Genomic DNA, 22,042 nt, shown 5'->3' on the forward strand with positions numbered 1-22,042 from the left:
CCCAATCTGTTCCCCCCAACTATCACCGAGCCTGTGGCAATCTAGCAAAGGCCAGGCGGCTGAGCGACATTACGTGTAACACGCAGTCATTTTCCCACGTCTCGTCTCCGCCCGCTCCTGGCCCGCCGCTGCATAAGCGCAGGCGCAGATTCGCTTCCGGGTTCCGCTCCTCACTACCCACAATGCTCTGCAGCACCAACCTGTCGCAAAGGCCGCATTCCGGCGGCGAGTGAGCGAGTAGCTTTACGTGCGGTGCGACGGCAACGGCGGCGCGCCTCTTCCTCCTTTTCCTACTGCGGGGCCAGAGTCCCTGAGGGAGTCCAGCTGCGCTTAAGTCTGGCCGGCGCGACCTGTCTCCGCAATGCCCCCCAAGAAACAGGCTCAGGCCGGGGGCAGCAAAAAGGCGGAGCAGAAAAAGAAGGAGAAGATTATCGAAGTGAGTACCTACTCCCCTCCCCCACTCACGCCGCGAGTTCTCAGGAAAGCAGCCTCCCGGTTCCCAGCTCCCCGACTCCTGTTCGCGTCTTCTGGGCCCACGTGCCCCTTGCTTTGGCTCTGTGTGCCCACAGCCCCTTCTCCAGTCTCCTACTGACGCTCGCTGCCTCTCATCGCTATAGTGACGCCGCGGGCTCCCCCGCACTCAGCCTTTGCTTCTCCACCCCACACAGCCGCCTTCACCGACTCCCGTGCGAAACGACCCCCACCCCTACCCCAGTGCCCTCACAGGGTTGTGTCCTCTAGTCACCGAAATTGAAGACGTTTCTAGGCTTGTCTTAAAAAAGAGAAATACGCTGAACTGTCTCGGACCACACTCTTTCTGGAAGGTCGACTTATGACGAGCCTTTTTGTTTCGTGTTTCTTTACCCATCACCTAGGAGTAGTGGTTACTTCCTTCAAGCCAACAGATTACTTCTTGGTGACATTTTTCGATCCACCTCTAAACTGTTTCAAGTTACATGAAGAGAGATTTATTTCATATCGTATCACACTGTCTTGTACATGACGCTTGTCACATAGGTTCTGGATTAAATTTAAATCGAAAGACGTTTTAAGGGAGATGAGGTTTCTTGTCACTAGCTGTGTTGTGTTGTATCTGAATTTGTTATATATATATTTATGTAAATTCATTAAGGTCACTGATTCTATTGCCTTTTAATGGCAGAGGGAAGCTATTGACGTTCTTAAATGTTTTATATTTGTAGTCCAACGACTGTATCAGTGAATTTCCTTTAGAGAGTGAACCGTGTGTGGGATAACATAAACGTATCGTATGGACTTCTGTGGTGACTCAGTGGTAAGGAACCCGCCTGCCAGTACAGGAGACGCGGGTTCAATCCCTGCCTTGGGAAGATCCCCTGGAGAAGGAAATAACAACCCACTCCAGTTTTCTTGCCTGGGAAATCCCATGGGCGGAGGGCTGGCGGACCACAGTCCATGGGGTCACAAGAGTCCGAGGCGACTTAGCTACTAAATAACAAGGTATTTCTTCCCCGAATTCCTGCTATTAATTACTCATAATTAAACAGTTCCTCGTGTGCGTTAGAAGTAGTTGGAAAAGCCTTGACCATTTTCCTACATGAGATATATCTGAATAATTAATGGAGAGCCGTTTCAGGAATAGTTAACTTTTCATTAGAACACGAAAAACCTGTTGGGTGTTTTGAAATGAGATATTTATTTGTAAATGATTATTTTAATATTCAGTATATATAGCCTTGAAAAATAATAGCAGTGAAATCGCTCAGAGTTTCATTGTATAAACCTAATCAGAACTTATGTTTGTCAGAATTTCACAAAATTTTTAGTGTGTTGATTGGATTTAACTAACATGCTTATTTAGAATTCTAGTAGCTTTGGCAGGGTTCCAGCTCTGAAGCAGAAGGTGTATTCTTACCGCCAATTTGTGCTATTTAAGAACTGTCTTGAAGTAGCATAACTAGAGATTTGAAAACAATCATTGTCACCTTCACATCTGTGTCTGCTGTACCTCTTTGAACAATCTGGACTCTTGACACTTGGTAAATCTCTGGGGATGGTTACCTGATGGCATTTGGTGCTATGTAAACCAAGGGCATTTTAGGGGTGGCATTTCACTTGTTAACTTCCTTTACTGAGGTTGAATTAACACATTCAACCATGATGCAGAGTAAAACTCACATATAGACATGAAATTAAATATTACATGACAGTTAAAGTATACTTTATGCATTATTGAGTTTTATCTGTGTACAGTTATTTTTAAATAAATATTTTGTTTTAAGCAGTCGTATTTGAAAATTATAGTATTCCCATAACTAAAAATGATAGCTGTGGATTTATTCATCTTGTAACAAGGTTATTTTTAAGGTAAAGAGAAGAGGACTTTAGTTTCATTAATGAAGACTTCACCAAAGAAAAATGGAAAATAGACAGCTGTATTCTGTAGCCAAAAATATTGGAATAGTGGGAGTAAGCCTTTCTGCCCACATTTAATATACGATGAGTGAATTTTTTTTAATAGTAATTTTTTTTTTAAATGGTAGTGTGCTGCTTAGATGTTTACTACCTCCAGAGAGGAACCACAATATTGTAAATTGTAGGTTAAGTTTTATCATTTTTTTGCAAAACTAGGTTTGTAGAGAATACTATGTTACTCAGCCTGGTTAGGGAACAGTATATTCCATTTCATCCGGAAAAGCACTTGTTTCATTTTTTTGTACAATTTGAACGCTGTTAATAGAAAGGCTTTTTATTACCAAAGCCTTTAAAAGTTAAGATGAAGTAAAATATATATATTTTTAATTCTACAGATTTTAAATTTAATTTTTATATACAACTTATTAAGGTTACTTTCCATTGATGGTTATTACAAAATATAGACTATATTCCCCATGTTGTACAGTACATCCTTGAGCCTATCTCACTCAATATTTTGTACCTCACACTCCTCCACCCCTATATTGTGCCCCCATAACCACTAGTCTGCTTTTTTTATAATCTTTTTTGTGTGTGTGCTTTTAGAGTCCACATATAAGTGATTTGTCTTTGTCTTATTTCATTTAGTATAATATCCTTCAGGTCCACCCATGTTGCTACAAATGGCAAGTTTATTCTTTTTTGTGACTGAGGTGTATTCCACAGTATATATATCACATCTTCCTTATCTATTCATCTGTGATGGACACTTAGGTTGCTTCCACACCTTGGCAGTTGTAAACAATGCTGCTGTGAACACTGGGTTGCGTGTATCTTTTCAAATTAGTTATTTGGTTTGGTTTTTTCTAGGTGTATACCCAGAAGAGGAATTACTGAGTCATATAATAGTTCTGTTTTTAGTGACAGTAAAGGATACTTTGCCACAAACTTACAATGAACATGTGGCAGTTGAAACCTGGTTCATACTGATAGTTGATTTTTATTACCATAATATTTGTGGAAAAAGTATTGTCTATATTTGACATGTGAAAGGTTAATAACATTTCATAGTCTGGTTCATTTTGGAAAGTTTGTAGGCATATGACCAGAAATTCTAAATTCACCAAAAATTGATAGTTAAGTAGAACATATGCTTTTAAGCAGCACTTTTGAAGAGATTTTAAAATAAGTGGCTGCACTACCCACCTGTCCCCTCTTCTATACTTCTGTTGCTTCCACTGCCACCGTCTTAGACACCCACTGTAGAACAGCAGCATACATAGGTTTTGAGAACTTTAAGAAGTAAAAAGAGGCATGGGAGGCAGCATAATTTAATGAAAGAAGCACCAGCTCAAGGCCAAATAGACCTGGGTTTGAGTCCCATATTTTGCATTAAAATTTGAAACTAGTTTAGTCAAGTTACCTGATGACCTATCTAAACCACAATTTCTCGTTAGCAAAATGGAGCTAATTGCTATTATTCCAGAACTGTGGGTTAAATGAGATGACATGTAAAGTACCTGACATATGTTCAATTAATAACAGCTGTTGTTAATTCATTACTATAAAAAGAACTAGTTAGGGAAGTTAATCAGACTAACCTGCACTGTGTATACACAGTGCTTACTTTCTGTCACTTGAAATAATTAACTTACAGTGCCTGCATTTCTTTCTTTCCCTATTTAACTCCCCCAAATTTCATTAATTCATTTGCATTTATAAGTATATGCTTCCCTGGTGACTCAGACAGTAAAGAATCCACCTGCAATGCGGGAGACCTGGGTTTGATTCCTGGGTTGGGAAGATCCCCAGAAGAAGGGGCTACCCACTCCAGTATTCTGGCCTGGAGAATTCCATGGACAGGGACCCTAGTTGGCTCACAGTCCATGCGGTCACAAAGAGTCAGACAGGACTGAGTGACTTTGGCTTTCTTTATGAAATGAGTATATCAGAAAAGGTTATGGTTCTGTTAAACATTCATACAGTTGTCTCAAATGGCATATACTATTTGCAATGGCTAAAATTTAATGAACTGAAATCAGCTTTGGGAAATGGAAGGTTTCTTAATGGAAAAGAGGAGATAATGGGATAGGGCAAGCAAATGAAGGATGTTCAGCTAAGGCCTTGTAGCAGCAAAGAAGTAGTAATTGAGACTTAGAGGGACAGGATCCAGGTGTGTAAAGGATGGAGAAAGAGAAGTGATTCTTGTTGCCAGTGAAAAACTTCAGCTAAGGTCAACTGTTTATTACTTGAAGCTAGATTAACCAGAAACAAAGTATCCATTGCATAGATGGACCAAAAAAAATATAAGAGTGCATGTGGGGATGAAACTAATGAGGTAGAACAGTGCTGGCCTTTGTTCACACTGGTGAACAAAAGGAGGACTCCAGTGATCTTTGAGCACTGTCTATTACTGACCTGCCCTCACACCCTCTTCCTTTTTTCATATATCTTAATTTAAGATATAGAGGCTTGTCTGTAAAAGAAGTAGGATTACTTAAGGGTAAGAAGGGGGAGAAAGTGTCAGTTTTAAGTCAGGTTTGGAGTTCACTGAATGTTAAGGCTTTTGAAGCCTCTGGGAGCCATCCTTTTAGAATTACTGCCTGATCTCTAAACTCCTTTGTATTCTATTTCCCATGCCTGAAACACACATTGTTCCTTCCTTATCACCTTACCTTTGGGACCTTATTAATCTAATGAGAACCACTATTTCCCTAGGATTGAATGTAACCTCTAGTCTTCCCATCTGCTGTCCCTTGATCCTTAAATCCAGGTTACTCTTGAGATAAGGGTCTCTCCTATATTCAAAAAGAAGGGGGAGGGAGGCTTTAAGTATTCCAAATTGCAAACTATCCTGTTTTTAAGAGGTACTGTTGGTGTATCAGTTCCACAGTGTAGTATTCAGAAAACTTTGTGTACCAACCGGCCCTGTAACTTAACTGGTTTCTCTGGGAAGTAGTTTTTCATGGTGGAAAGAACAAGAAATTTGCTTAGACTCAAATAATACCTGAACCAGACACAGATCTCAGTGTTTGGGGGAAAGAAAGGAAGAGAAGCAAGCCATCTACAAGTGGTAAATTTTACACAGCTCCTTTAATTCCCTCACTGAAGTAAGTAGTATTAACCTTTTTGCGTTTGAAGAAAGAGAAACAGGTTAAATAACTTGCCCATGGTTATTATTGAGGCAGCAAGTGGCAGAGTTAGGATTTTGGTTCCCGAGCCCTTCCTGTTAACCACTGTGCTTCACCTCCTTGTAATAAGTCTTTTGACTTGCACTGCAGTCCTGAGATGCTAGTAAGTTGACACCCACTTTACAAATAAGAAAACTGGCAAAGAAGGTAATTTGCCTAGTTCTGTTTGGTACTGGAGCTTAGGCACTCTTAACTCCAGAGCTTATACTCTGTAAATCATTACACTGTACAGCCTGCCCCTTATTAGCAGTGTTACTTCAAAAGAATTGAGTTTCAATATCCACATTTACAGAATGAGATAATATGATCTTTAAGAGGATTCAATAAAGTTATATATTCAGGAGTCTATGTTTAGTGAATGCTAGATGTAAATAAGTGTCCTTTATCTCTGGAGAAAACAATAATTTCCAAGATCTAATTAGAGGCTTTCAAAATACAACTCATTCATTACCTCTTTAGACTGGTTAATTATGTGCTAAAGCAGTGTAATTAAACCTGAAAAACTGTTTTTCTTCTGGGATCTGGAGCCTATACACCTCTATCAGAAGCTTTTGTCATGAGTACTTTCTAGCTGGCCAGCACCCCTTACAGGACTTTTTTCTTTCCCAAATCTTCATATATCAGTATCTGTCTTTCTGTTTGGCCTTGCTCAATTCTTAGTTTGCTTCTCCTCTGTATTAATACAGAAAACATGAACTGAACCCCAGACAGGCTCTTCTCTGATGAGATATGTATAGATGGTATTGCACTTTCATGCTAGTAACTTTAATCTGAGGTTTTCCATCCTCTCATGAGACCTCATTTTTTTGTAAAAGGAAAGTCTTTATGAAAACATTTCACACCTGGTTGCTGTATGCAGTCATCTCTCCATATGTCACTTTACCTTTAACCATTTTTTTCTTCTAATTGGATTGTGTATTAAACTCTATAATATATAAACTCTATAAACAAGGGAAGCCAACCATATTTTTTAAAAAAAATACAGAGAATATCAGCTTGTATATGCCACCTACCACCTTTTTTTATATGCATAGGCTGTAGGAAGTTCATGTAGAATTTTATAATATAATGCAATATTAAAGCACAGGCATTTAAGTAGGGAAACTGAAGTTTTGCTATATGGATGAGATGAACCAGGAGCTGTTTCCCAATGAGAGATAATCTTTTAAAACTAAAATCCTCTTGAACTTTATGATCTTGAGAGCATTGAAAGATATGTTTTATTAGTTTTTTCCACTTCCAGTTTGTTTGCATAGGTATATAAGTATTCTCTACCTATAATAACTTTCTTCTCACTATCCTGTCCCTTCCCTTAGAACTAATATCTAAAATAAAGGCTTTAAAATAGCCACTTAATTTATTTCAGATTGAATGCCTCTCCAAAGATCTCAGGTGAATTTAAGACCTTTTTGCCCCTTTCTTCCTTTTGAAAGCTCACTTATAAACAAGAGTATGAAGGAATTCCAAACTCCGACTTGAAATTAGAAGACATCTATAATTTTGAACCTCAGCATACGAAAACTGATAGTGGATGTATGATGGTTTGCTTAGCTGATCTTGTAGAACAGAGCGGTTGGGCCTGAGTGCCCACCTAGGAGTGTGCCATTGAGAAGTAAGTGGGTTTGCTCTGCAAAATTTTCCAGAAACTCAACCATGGCAGGTACTAGGTAATGCAGAAGGCAAGTTACTGAAAACTGAGGGTTTAAAGTACAGAAGTAACTGATAGTTTTTATTTATTACCCCTGCAAGAAAGAGGGCGGAGCTTATAAATCAGGAGGCTTCTCTGCTTCTGTAACTAGGCACAAGGGATGTGGGAGGCATGGTTAAAATGTGAGCCTGAAAAGGGCCACTAAGATGTCTATGTAGTAAACTAAGAGACACCTCCTACCTGCTCTCTTCTTCAGTCCTCTAGCCAGGCTTGTTACTGTCCTAGCCAAAAATTCCTTCTCAAGAGAAAGAGAAAAGACAGGAGAAAAGACTTTTGGATACCAGTGTTTGGTGGTTTCCTGATAGGCTTTTCACCTTAGGATGAAGCTCACTCAGTCTAGCCTCCTGTGTACTTTCTAGGGTTCTCATACAAATTACCACAAATTGGGTGACTTGAAACAACAGAAATTTATTCTCTCACACAGTGCTCCCTCAAGACTCTAAGGAAGAATCTTCCCTTGCCTTTTCTTTTTCTTTCTTTTTTTTTTTTAAATTTAAATTATTTATTTATTTTACTTTACAACATTGTATTGGTTTTGCCATACATTGACTGAATCAGCCATGGGCGTACATGTTTCTGGTGGCTTCCAGCTGTCTTTGGCATTCCTTGACCTGGAAGCTGTATCACTGTAATCTCTCTGCCTCTTTCTGCACATTGCCTTCTCTCTAAACCTGTTCACCCTTTTCTTCTCTTATAAAGATACTAGTCATTGGATATGTAATCCAGTGTGTCTTCGTCTTAATTTATTATAGCTACAAGGACCTTTTTAAAGTCACATTCTGGGACGTGCGGCGGGACCCCGGAAAAAAAATAAAATAAAGTCACATTCTGAGGTCTGGGTAGACATGACTGTGAGGGGGACACTGTTCATCCTACTGCAGCATTAGTAGTCAGAGACTGTCGTTTAGTGCATGTAATGTGCATTCCACAAGTAATAGCTGCTATTGTAGTAATAGCTTTCCCAAAGTATTATTTGATAATATTCCAAATTTAAAGTGTTGGTTTTTAGTTAGGAATACTTCAATTTTAATATTTCTATTTTAGCAACAGCTAGTAATGCATGCATTTTAAATTTGAGTTCTTTAATTGTTTAGAGAGGATAGTTCTATTACCCAAGAAACCAATTCAGAACTTAATGTATCTGCTTATGCAGTATTCCCCAAAATGTGTTAGTAGTAAGTTCATAATCCCTCACTTTTTGCTGAGAAAAATGCTCTCTGAGGTAAAGGAAGATTTAGGATGGCTGCCTCCCCTCTGGGTAAAGGATTTCAGATATCCTGTGCATAAGAATTAGAAACCCTGTTGAATAAGCATTTTCCTAAACTTATTTGATTGTTGAACTAATTATACTGTTGTAACAACTCTGCATATCCTGTAATACTGATATTCTAAAACAATTCAGAAAAAGCATCATAGACTAACAAGTTTAATGATGATAGTTATAAGTATGTATTGAATCCTCAGTTCAATTCAGTTCAGTCGCTCAGTCGTGTCCGACTCTTTGCGACCCCGTGAATCGCAACATGCCAGGCCTCCCTGTTCATCACAAACTCCTGTAGTTTACTCAAAACTCACGTCCATCGAGTCGGTGATGCCATCCAGCTATCTCATCCTCTGTCGTCCCTTTCTCCTCCTGCCCCCAATCCCTCCCAGCATCAGGGCTTTTTCAATGAGTCAACTCTTCGTATGAGGTGGCCAAAGTATTGGAGTTTCAGCTTCAGCACCAGTCCTTCCAGTGAACACCCAGGACTGATCTTTAGGATGGACTGGTTGGATCTCCTTGCTGTCCAAGGGACTCTCAAGAGTCTTCAACCTCACAGTTCAAAAGCATCAATTCTTCGGTGCTCAGCTTTCTTCACAGTCCAACTGTCACATCCATACATGACCACTGGAAAAACCATAGCCTTGTCTAGACGGACGTTTGTTGGCAAAGTAGTGAATCCTAATGTATCGTTAATATAAATGCTAGCATATTTCAATACTATTTCTCATTTAGGACAAAACTTTTGGTCTGAAGAATAAGAAAGGAGCAAAGCAGCAGAAGTTTATCAAGGCTGTTACTCATCAAGTTAAATTTGGTCAACAGAATCCACGTCAGGTAAGTAACTTAAATTTCTGCATTTTCTTCACATGGATGTAATACAACATTGTTGCAGATAAAAATGTTTGGTGCTATAATTGTGTTTCAAAACAGAATCCTACTCTGTAAACTTACCTGCATCTTGTCTTGGTTACTCAGCAATACCTTCTAGATACTCTTTCAGGCCATTTTTATATAGCTCTAATTTATTCTAATGGCTGCATACTGTTCTATGATGTGGATGTACTATATCCATCTTTTCACTCTTTATGAGTAATCACTTTGTTTCCAGCTTTCAGACTTTAAGAACAGCTCTACAAGAAATTCTCTTGCACAGGTGTTTTTACATGCATTTGTGCTTTTTATTTATGTAACATAAATTATCTGGTGACATATTTCTAAATAAAGGGGAATGAACTTTTAATTTTAAGAAGTTTGCCTGGTCGCTCTCCATAGAGATTGTAATACTTCACATTTTCATTTGTAGTGCATGAGTTATAGGTACTAAAGCTCTTTTTGATGTTTTCCAATCTGATTAAGTATAAAGTGATACCTCATTTTTCTTTTTCTTATTCCTAGTGAGTTTGAAAATTTTCTTAAGCTTTTTGACTGTTTGAGCCTGTACTTCTGACTTTTCCATTCAAATCCTTTGCTTTTTTGGTTTTTGTCTTTTTATTGTCAACTTATGAGAGATATATAGATAATTTGTGATGTTTCTGTTACATTTTGCTGTACAACAGTCTACATTATAGATAATTTGTGATGTTTCTGTTACATATTGCTGTGCAACAGTTTTTAGTTTTTGTACTGTCAGGTATGTCTAGCTTTTCTTTTATATGGTTGAAGAGGTCTCCCCTGCCACCAGATTATGTGTTTTTCTTAGATTTTTTTTCTATTTACAGTCTGTAATTTATCATATAAATTTATTTTGCATGATATTTCCTTTCAAGTAAATAGCTAGCATCATTTATTTCACTGAATTGAAACATCCCTATTGACATATATTAAAGTCTCATATATATTCGGATCTGTTTCTAGATTCTCTCTTCTTTCCCTAAACCAGTACCACATCGATTTTGATTATAGTGGCCTAGTAACACATTCTGTTAGCTGATAAGGCAAGTCCTTCCCTTTAAGATGTTGTTCCTTTTCTGTTTTTTTTTTTTTGGCTGTTCTTAGGCATTTATTTTTCCAGATGAATTTTGGAATTATTTTTATCAATTGGCAACTCATTCAAAACTTCAGACACATGTTCTTCAAATCTCTGTGTTCTCGTTTCTTTTTTTTAATGTAGATCTTTCGCTTTGAGTTTAGGATTTTATAGCCACAGACATTTATTTTAAAAAGTACTTTTTTCACCCCCCATCTCCTTTTCCTTAATTTTGAAACACCTTTTTTTTCCATCTGAAAATACCAAAATATATATTCATAAGATGGTTAGCTTCTATCACTGATTCTGTCTACAGATTAGTACTTCCAACACTTTTCTTTCTCTTATACATGGTTTGACTCAAGAGCCAAAAGCTTGATCTTCTACACTGCTGACTTAGTAGCCTGGTCTAATAAAAATGTATGTGCAGGCTTTGGAATCAGATCAGCCTGAGTATGCATCCCTCTATCTTATTTGTTTTATGATCCTAAATTATTTAATGACACTGGTCTTCAATTTGTAGTACTGTGAAAGGGCAATTACCCTTGTAGGTTTTCTGTGATAGTTAAATGAGAAGATAATGTAAATCTTCTGGCATAATGTAAGGATTCATTTCAAACATGTTTCCTCTTCCTGTTTTTTCCTTCCAGTGGGAAGTATATTGACTGGTAATTTAAAATTTCATCAACCTTAGAAAGCCATAAAATGTCTTGTGAACTTGAGAGTACTTTCAGTAATACATTTTTTATAATCTCTTGGGTAACTGGCCTTTTATCTGTGAACTTGAGGTATCTAACCACCATACTTAACACTGGAAATGAGCAGCAGTCTTACTGTTAGAGCCAGGCAAAAGATTCTTCCTCCCCCCACCCCATCCCCACCAAACCTGTGCTGCAGAGGATGACCTTACTTTGTGTCTCCTCTAGACGTATTTCTCCTCACACCAGCTCAGGGCCTCAAAGTCACTTACCCCAAGTCCATCTTAAGATACACTTCATTGCCCATGTGGCTGAAGTAGTCAATGCGAGGGTATGTGCTGGGAGTATGGACATAGTCTAGATCCAAACCATGTCCTCCCCTGCACCTTCTGTCTCCCCGCACACCTGTGGTGGAAAGAGGAGGAGCCGGGGATTGGTTCTTGCTTTACTGCCATGCTCCATGTGGAACTCCATGAAACCTGCTCTTCCATGTCACGAGGTATGTTTGTCAGGTAGGGGTACAAACCATACTTTATTTAACAATCATTTGATTTCTAACATAAATACTTAGAAAAGTGGTTCTGGTCCCCACAAACATCTGATACAAAGAATACTTTTATTAAAAATAAAGTGACTTAAGCTTTTATTTTTAGAAAACTTTTCTCATTGTTCAGTTTAAACACATCTGACCACATCATCAAAGCCAGGATTTAGAATGTCTTTAACCCTATTATAATACTTGGCCAGTTCTTTTCTAAAATTTCCTTTCCCTTTAATACTTTTTTGTCCTGGATTTCTACTTATTTCTTTGATGTTTCTTTCTTCCTTTAACAAGCTTTTCAGGTTCTTTTGGCTTGTTTAACATTGATACTCTTCAGGGTACTGTTCTCTGCTCTTATACTTTTTTATGGTGTCCAGGCATAATCTCATACACATCCTTTATTATCTGTAAGCAGCTATTTCTAAAATATTTATCTCAAAGCAGACCTTATGTCCAGGAATCAAGATCCACGTCCCCCTACCTCCTAAATAATTCTACCTTTCTGCCCTGTCAGCATCTCATACCAAGTATGTCTAAAACTGAACTCATCTCCACCTCCTGCCATGAAAGCTGTTCCTCCTGTATTTCCAGTCTTGTTTAGCATCACTAACCATACAAATGATAGTCCTAGACTCCTGCCTCTCCCTGATACTTCATGTCTAGTCAATCACTTAGTCCTAACAGTTTTAGCTCCTTAACAGCTTTCTTCCACCTTTTCTCCATCCTTGCTACTAATGCCTGTTTTAAGCTCCTATGCTTTCTTGGCTACAGCAATTGCATTAGCCTCCTAATTTTCCTTGCCTTCATTCTTGGACTCCTTTCAGTCAACTCTTCATAAAGTTGTTATTATGATCTTTATGAAATGCAGTCTGATTGTGTCACTGGCTTACTTTAAACTCTTGAATCTCACCCTGTCCACCTGTTGATACAGTCCATATTTTTCATGGATGTCTATCATAGCTGATTCATCTTTGCATTGGTTGAAGCTTCTGTTTCTGCATTTCTTGCTTATCAAAAGAATTCATCCATAAAGTATTAGCTCAGTCTAATTTTCTTAGGCATATAAGCATTCTTTGTTTCCAGAGCACCGTGTATTATATTATAGTCGCTGACATGTCTGTCTTCCCACTAGATTCTGAGCTTCTTTAAATAAGCATCTTTGTCTTTTCATCTTTGTATTCCCTGTCATCTAACATAGGACCTGACATATAAATGTTTGGATGAAACTTCTAATCATATTAGGTATGTAAATTGTGTGCCTGGAACTATGTCATATGTCATGTTTGTTTTGTTTTGTTTGGTCTCCCACATTGACGTAACCCAGTGTTTTTCCCAAGGGTACTTACAGGTATTTGTGTTGGTGCAATTCTTTATTGTGTGGGACTGTGCATTTTAGGATATTTATATCTCTGATCTTCAAAATGCACCTACTTATTTCTGGGGAGTAGGTTGTTGTCACAAGAAGAAATTCCCAGGTGAGAACCATTTGCTAAAAATGCTGGGCATGTAGCATATGCTTAATAAATGCTATCGCTATAAGCTTTTGAATATGCTCTTAACTTGGCATGGTACCATGTATAGGTTTTTTATAAGAGTCAATTGCTCTACAAGATTTAGCAATTTCATTTACTAGTTGGACACACCATTTAATATATACTGGAAGGCCATTGTAACATTGATTTTAAGAAGTAAGAACTATATACATGTAATATGTGATTGTCTTTGTTATGTCAGTGATATAGACATTACTGTGTAGTGAAAACAGTTTTATTATATTACATCAAATTTATATATCATACCTGGTAATATTATAGGTAGCACAAAGTGAAGCTGAAAAGAAGTTGAAGAAAGATGACAAGAAAAAAGAATTACAAGAGCTAAATGAGTTGTTCAAACCTGTAGTTGCTGCTCAAAAAATAAGTAAAGGTAAACTTTAAATTTCAGAAGTGTTTTTACCAATGTAATTCATATTTGAAAATTCTTAAATGTTTTCTTCAGTTGTATATGCTGTGAAAATAATACTCTGTCAAAATTATCTATGTGGATTCTTATTATTCCTTTTTATATGTGCATAGCTGTGTCATAAAACTGTTAAGTCCAGCCATTAGCCCCCCACCCCCCATAAGAGAAGATTAAGGATTTTGGCAGTCTACTAGTTGATTTATAATCTCTGATCTTCGGTAGTAGACAAAGCAAACCTATGGTTATAAAAACTGCAAATCCCAAACTCTTGGCCCTGCAAGTACATTTATATTTATATTTCTCTTTTGCCTCTTACCTCATTGACTCCAACTAGACAAGTGACTATAGAATAACAAATGCACTTACTTGGTTTCCTACCCCTTTGCTCTCTTTTTTGGTAAGAATAAAGCAAACAAATACAGATATAATATGCCATAGAAAGAACCTCAAAGAAATGTCTTAATATTCACCTATATGTGTGGTATTTCCTCTCACACCAGTGAACAGAAAATAACAAATTAACCAAAAGTATTTGTATCTTAGAAAGAAGCTGTACTTTATTATTTGGCAGTTTTTAATATAAATGCCATGTACTATTTGACTTAGGTGCAGATCCCAAATCTGTAGTATGTGCATTCTTCAAGCAAGGACAGTGTACTAAAGGAGATAAGTGTAAGTTCTCTCATGACTTGACTCTGGAGAGAAAATGTGAAAAGCGAAGCGTTTACATTGATGCAAGAGATGAAGAGCTTGAAAAAGGTATTTTTTTTTAAGATGTATTCTTAAAAGTAGTTATATTTTTTATTTGTTGTTACTTAAATATTTAGTAGCTTGAAGACCATTTCAGTCTTAGTAGGACTGTGTTTGTCCTGAAGAATAGTTTGTTGTTTTTGTAAAAGCTGAATTTATCATATTACGGACTTTGATTAAGTAAATGAAGATATTTAAAAACCAGTGGCTTGTGTTGTATTTGTCTCTCACTCTTTCTTCTAGAGTTACCTTCTCATTTGCCTGAACTACTTAGATTTGGTGAAAATATCACAACACTGTTTATTCTTACCTTTGATGTTTTAAAGGAAATGCGTTAGGTCATGAGTTTTATAATATAACTTTCTTGTATAAGGATATATGCAGTGTATTTTGGGAACAGTAAACAAAATTACAGTATTTAGTCTCCATATCTCTCTCTATTTAGATACTATGGATAATTGGGATGAGAAAAAACTGGAAGAAGTTGTGAACAAGAAGCACGGTGAGGCGGAAAAGAAAAAACCAAAAACTCAAATAGTATGTCCTTTTCTTGAATTGAGTTGCTTTGGTATTTATCATTAGGGAGAGTTATGTGACAAGATATTTCTGCTATTTTCTACTAGATTATTCTTTAAGTTACTGGATCTTTTCATAAAGATAAGGTGATCAGGCTTTATGTTTGGAATATACAAGTGTCAGTTATACATAGTTCTTGTTCAAAAGTGACTTAAAAATCATGTGATGAAAGTTCTCCAAATGCTATTTTCTGAGATGGTTTTACTTTCTCAAACATGGATGAATACACGTTTTCATATAAGAATTCTTAACTTTTTGTACAAAATGAATGGAGGGAGAACTGTTAAACTACCCTGTCTAATTCATAACTTACTCTGTTTTAATGGTAGGGAGACATTTAATCATAAAAGTAAAAATATTATTATGTATGAATTGCAAAAATGAGTTTTTGGTACATAATGGTTCTAGTATTATTCCAGGAAATGTACTTTTACAAATCAGTGCCCTATTTCTCAGATTTTACATTCATGTCCACATACTCATTCTGTAGTATACTTACAAGTGAAAAATCTTGCTGTGTTAGAAAAATTCTGAATATTGTTTTTACTTATCTCTTGTAGTCTTTTAGGAAAAGAATATTGCTTATTAATTTTTCCTTCTTATTTGTAAAGTGTATTACCTAAAGCTTCAGTACAGTTTCATCTTGCACCCATTCATGCCTTGCTCCCTTCTTATACAAAATTGACTATAATTTCAGATAATTGAAATAATGTTTGCATCTTTACTGCATGTGGTTAGTTTTTAGAAAAGATCAAAACAAAGTTATTGGTTTTATTTTCTTGTAACCATTTTTAATTTCTCATATTTAAAAACCACTCTTTGGATTGCATTTACAAAGACTAAATGTCAGCAAATCCTTTTGTATAATTCAGTTTAGAGCAATATCAAAAATAAATATTTTATACAAGTCCTCTCTAAAGGAAAGTTACCATTGTATTAGATACTTTAAGATTAATGTATATTTATATTTCTGTACACAAGGTATTCTCTACCTAAGTGGTTAGCTTAAAAAAGATGTGAATTGAATGTAACTGTTCCATATACCTTAGCGTTTACCTTGGAAACGGACCACACTGAGCCACTACTTGTGAATAATACTGTCTCTCTAGGTGTGCAAACATTTCCTTGAAGCTATTGAAAACAACAAATACGGCTGGTTTTGGGTATGTCCTGGAGGGGGTGATATTTGCATGTATCGTCATGCACTTCCTCCTGGATTTGTCTTGAAAAAAGATAAAAAGAAAGAAGAGAAAGAGGATGAAATTTCATTAGAAGATCTAATTGAAAGAGAGGTAACTGGTATCTTTTTCCTACCATAAAACTCTAAAGCAGTATTGTGAAATTCTAATATTTACCACTTGGGGGCAACAATAGCATGTTGTTAAGAAAGGGAAGAAATAATACGAATTTTTCTCAAAGCTTCCTTACTTTTTATTTAGTTAATCTTACATGTCAAAAATGTAAACCTAGCCATAATCATGATATTAATTTTAGGATTGTGAAACAGTTTTTTTAAGTGCTAGTCACTGGCTTATCAAACAAATTATTTTCATAAGGTTCATATACTGGTATGTCAATTCATGAAAATGCTTAGTCAGTATTCAGAATGATTGAACTTGAAGTTTTAGATGTTTTCCTTGATGTCTTTATTTTTTCACCATTTTGCCTAGTTATTTATTGGTTATTTTAACATGTGAAAGGAGACAACTCCTCTACAGCTTTTCAAGTATATTTCATCATTTCTGGCCTCAAGGACTCTTCATCTGCTCATCTCTGGTTCAGCACAAGAATTTTATCCTTTGAGCTAGCAGATAGGTTTATTGAGTCAACAGATAAGGCTTCTGGCAGTGACATGAAATGTTGAGATTATTGGAAATATTAGATTTAGGGTTGTATGCTTCAAGCGGTATCCATTTTGCCTTGCTATGGGTGGTCTAAATATGTTTTGTAAATGTCTACCTTTAAAGTTATATACATTTGTTCTTGAAAGGATGTATCATTTTTGGTGTCTCACAGGAGGCAATATATTGTGATAAAAAATGTAGACTTGGAGTCAGATATATTTGGAATTATTTGTATCCTAGTTCTGCTACATATTAGCTAAAACCTCATCTTTTGAGAATCACAAATGAAACTTGGATGTATTGCTGCTTTTCGTATTTATTGTTTTCAGCTATTGATTTTAAGACTTTCTCATGACAAGTTTTACTCACCTTCGATTTTGAAAGGACATCTAGCTCAGAATAATATATTTTATAATGTTTAGAAATGTTTATATCTGTGGACACTCATTTTGCTCCTTGCCATGAAAAGTAAAGATAAAGCAGTTAACTCCAGATTTAATGTCTTCATAACAGTCATAGCAAGGACTTAATTGAACTAGGAGAAAATGATTAGATATTATCATAAATAACTTTAGGGGGAAAAAAATTAACTTTTTTATCTTTGCAGCGTTCTGCCCTAGGTCCAAATGTTACCAAAATCACTCTAGAATCTTTTCTTGCATGGAAGAAAAGGAAAAGACAAGAAAAGATTGATAAGCTTGAGCAAGATATAGAAAGAAGGAAAGCAGACTTCAAAGCTGGGAAAGCATTAGTGGTATGTTCCAAACTCCTAAATAGGTTTTCTATTCTTTCTTTCATTTTACAGTTTCTATATTATGGAAATTTTTATCTCTATTTAATTATGTATATGTCTAAAGTCAATGACCAGCAGAGATTTCCCTGGCAGTCCAGCAGTGAACATTCCACTCTTCTACTGCCAGGGGCATGGGTTCAATCCCTGATGGAGGAACTAAAATTCCACATGCTATGTGGGACTAGCAAAAAAAATAAAGGATTTTTAAAAATAAAATCAATGACTAAGAAATGTTTGAAGTTTGTCCTGAGTTGATATATGTGTGTATTTGAATAGATCAGCGGTCGTGAGGTGTTTGAATTTCGTCCTGAACTGGTTGACGATGATGATGAGGAAGCTGATGATACCCGTTACACCCAGGGAACAGGTGGTGATGAGGTAAGAAGGATGATTTGGCACTTCATCTTCTCATGTTGATTGAGAGAAACAGAGAGAGTGACACCAGAGCAGTATAGTTAAGAGTACTAACTTGGAGGCCTTGGTTCAGATCCCTACTCTACTCTGAGAAATTAGCTACACTCTAGGCCTCCACTCTCATCTGTAATACTGCCATAATGATAATCCCTCCGGTCACAAAGTACTTCTGAGAATTAAATGAGTTAGTGAGTTCATATTTGTTTATACTTCTTTTGTACAACTTGGGATAGTACCTAATATAGTAAATGCTTGAGTGTATTAGCTGTAAAATGTTTTACTCTCCCTCTCGAAAAAAGGTTTTTGTTTAATACTTTATAGTAAAAAAAAAAAAATCATGAGACAGAGACACTAAAAAGTACAGAGAAGGGAGCAGAAGACAGCAGCAGAATTATTGGTGATAGATAAACTTAGTATTATTAATATTTTAACTATTAACTATATTGATAAAATAGCAAATAGCTTTTGATTTTTCATACGATTATCATAAAATTCTGACTTCTGCCTTTGAGTAAAAGATTAAAATTATTGTATATGTAAAACTGTGATGTCAGGAAGAAGCTTCAAGTGTGACATTTCTTTTCCTTTCTCAAAAAGTGTATAAAAGAAGTGAATTTTGGCAATAGTCATTTGTTTTCATTTGGCATTGTTAATTTTCTGTCATTAAGATAAATGTCTGAGGTAAAGGGCAAGTAATTTATGAAAACTATTTTTATTAGTAACACTCCTTTTCTATGTGTTTTTAAAGGTTGATGATTCAGTGAGCGTAAATGACATAGATTTAAGCCTGTACATCCCAAGAGATGTAGATGAGACAGGAATTACTGTAGCCAGTCTTGAAAGATTCAGCACATATACTTCAGAAAAGGATGGTAAGTATACTAATTTTCATGTAATTCCACAAACTAAGAAACTGTCTAAAGGAGGTTAGACCAGTCTTGGCAAACTTAGATGGCTGCAGGTACCAGACCGGTAACATAAACATATGATTTGGCTGAATATAAAGGTAGTAAATAGTGGAGGCTGTGGAAATGGGTGGCTGGTTGGATATTGAAGCCATTAACTGAAACTTCAAGGAAATGAAAATGAGTTTGGGAGCACAGGAGTATGAGATATTTTGCTTATCAAAAGTGGCATTGGCTAGGATACTTTGTAGACATTCCTAGGAGGAAAAGGTTTGAAAGTCATCTGCATTCATAGCTAACAGGGAGTGATTTCACCCAGGCCCAATACATAGGATAAGAATGTTCTAGAACAGACTGCTGAAAACATTAATGTTTTAGAGTAGTAGAAAGGAAAAAGCTTGGGAAAGTTATGAGAAGAACAGAATTTCAGGAAGATTAAGTCAGGTGAGAGTTAGAAATAATTAATTACGACTGGGGAAAGAATCGTAAGAACAGAGCACACAGTTTTCACTGGGACTACAGTGGTATGAGGAATGAGGAGAACAAGTGAACTTAAATCACTCGTGTTTAAGGACTTTTAGAGGGAGACATTGTCATGAGAAGGGTCTTTTAGAATATGGGAAATCTAAATATTATCTGTTGACCAGAAAAAAAGGATCAGAAAAAGAAAAATTGAAGATGAAACAGTGCTAGATATAGAATCAAGATCTGGAACTATAAGTAGTTAAGTTCGTTCGATTAAGAATAAGAATGGACAGGAGGCTGGCTCATGTATATTTGGAAATAAAAGATTGCCAATACAATTTATATCTAATTGTGCCTTGAGTAAGAAAAAAAAAATCAAGTTTGGCACAGTTGCTGTGAAGGAAAAGCGTAGACAAAAGTTGAGAGGGGGAAAAACTAAACCTTATTTTTACAGTAAAGAAATACAAGTTATAACTGGAAAAACTGGCCTGCCCTCCTGAGATTTGAGAATGCTGCTAGACTATTGTCTTAATGGCAGTCGCAAACTAATTTGCTCCTTTTAGAAGTAGGGCTTTGGTAGTAATAGGCACAATTGCAAGTACCTCAGAGGTTCTAATTCCTAAGAATTTGTCATCGGAGATGTATGAAATAACTTTAAGCTATTGAAAATTCTCTTCTGTTCATTATTGGTGTCATTGAACAAGAAAGGGAAGCATTTTTGTTTTGTCAGTCATAATAACTATAGCCTGAAAGAAGTAGCTGCACAGCCCCAGGGTTATTTTTTCCACAATTTGATGACAAGATGAAATGTTCCTGCATTTACACCATTACAGCTCGTGTGACTTAACTACTATTTGTAAAACCAAAAACTCTGTAGCTGCTTGTATCATGAACATTTTTTAGATCACATATAGTAGGTTTAGAAAACTGATACAGATAAGCTCAAAAAAAGAAAAATCAGTTCTTGTTAAAGTAATCTTAAGGAAGGCTTTCATGGAAAAAGGAAAAGAAGTATTATCAGTCTGTAATTATTCCTAATGGACTAGTGTTTTCGTTTTCTAGGCCTTATTGATTTTAATTTTTATTTTTAGAAAACAAATTAAGTGAAGCTTCCGGAGGTAGGGCTGAAAATGGTGAGAGAAGTGATTTGGAAGAGGACAACGAAGGGGAAGGACAGGAAAATGGAGCCATTGATGCTGTTCCTGTTGATGAAAATCTGTTCACTGGGGAAGATTTGGATGAACTAGAAGAAGAATTAAACACACTTGATTTAGAAGAATGACACCCAACAAGTCAATGAAAAAATTGAGCCAGCTCAGCATGAGTTGAAATTGACTACATTAATTTTTTTCCACCTAAAACTCTTCAACAGGATGTTTGTTTCCCATGCTGATTATGGAGGGCTTACTTCCTCCAAAAAAGGAATATTCTCCCTACATCTTGTTTTCTGACTTTGGCTACATCTCATAGTAAGTTCAGAGTAGTTCATGATAAATTAAAGATAAATGGTCATTGCAGAAAATGATTGATGGTTGTAATTGTCCACTCAAGTAGGAAGTGTAAACTGCTTTTCCAGCTTTTGATTTTCATTGGGCATGTGTTGTTACAAGGACAACATAAATTTAAATTACCCTTCATTTAAGGCAATTTTTAATGAGTGATTCTATTTCCTTTGTATTTATATGTTTAAAAGACTGCCTAAGATATGAGCCTGTACTTCACAAGGAAACTGCATATGCAGATTCAGTATTGTATATCTTTGGACAATTAGATGGACTTTTAAAATGAAACTTCATTAATCTGACAGGATCAACTGCAATGCCCTGTGTTAAACTGTTTGAAACCACTCCCTTTTCTTTTTTGCCAATAAAGTTGTAAATAAAAACAGTGATACAATAAATTCCAAATACAGACCTTTTCTTTTTAATGTTTTTCTCTGAAAGTCTTCTGACTATTTCTAGCTTGAGAATTTTTACTAAATATCTTTTAGAATTAACTATCACAAAAGACGCAGACACTTAAAGGATTCTCTTAATGCCGATTACAGGACTGAGTGCTGATAGCACTACTATGAGTTTAGTAACACAAATACTTAGCCTCAAAAAGAAACTATAGATGGTGTTATATGAAAGGGTAATTGCTGAATTGATAGATCGTCAACCTAATTAAGTATCACTTACATGCATATGGGCTAGCAGTGCAGGTAAAGCAGTTGTACCAAGTACTGCTTAAGCATCTTTGTGGAGATCCATTGTGTTATAGTAGTACATGATGAAGTTTGATAACCTTGTGTAAAAGAGTGTAAAGAAATCCACCAGAAAAGTGGACTGGGGGCCTTTGACACTGGTACATTTTCAAATACGAATACAGTGCTGCTTTTGTTATTTGCTCATCTTAATGGATTTTAAGGCAATTAAGATAATAGCAGTAAAAGGTCAGGTGACCTAGGCCCTAATTATATGATTTTTAAATTCTTTGAACTTTAGTTTCTTTGTCTGCATAGAGAAGTTAAAGTGTTTCTGAATTGTGAAAGCTAAGAAAACATGATTGTAAATCTTACCAGCAATAGCA

At 36.2% G+C, this 22,042-nt stretch overlaps 1 protein-coding gene across 1 annotated transcript; it reads left to right on the forward strand.

The window, feature by feature from the left end:
- The first annotated feature begins 239 nt into the window (after positions 1-239).
- ZC3H15 (zinc finger CCCH-type containing 15) lies at positions 240-21,385 on the forward strand. The gene is made up of 10 exons (XM_065931893.1): positions 240-436; positions 9,290-9,391; positions 13,577-13,688; positions 14,331-14,483; positions 14,920-15,011; positions 16,160-16,342; positions 17,502-17,648; positions 17,964-18,065; positions 18,850-18,973; positions 20,563-21,385. The coding sequence occupies exons 1-10, from the start codon at positions 362-364 to the stop codon at positions 20,751-20,753; spliced, it is 1,281 nt and encodes a 426-aa protein (XP_065787965.1). The 5' UTR covers positions 240-361; the 3' UTR covers positions 20,754-21,385.
- Positions 21,386-22,042: the final 657 nt, after the last annotated feature.

Source organism: Muntiacus reevesi, chromosome 3 (genome assembly GCF_963930625.1).
Source record: "Muntiacus reevesi chromosome 3, mMunRee1.1, whole genome shotgun sequence".
NCBI lineage: Eukaryota > Metazoa > Chordata > Mammalia > Artiodactyla > Cervidae > Muntiacus > Muntiacus reevesi.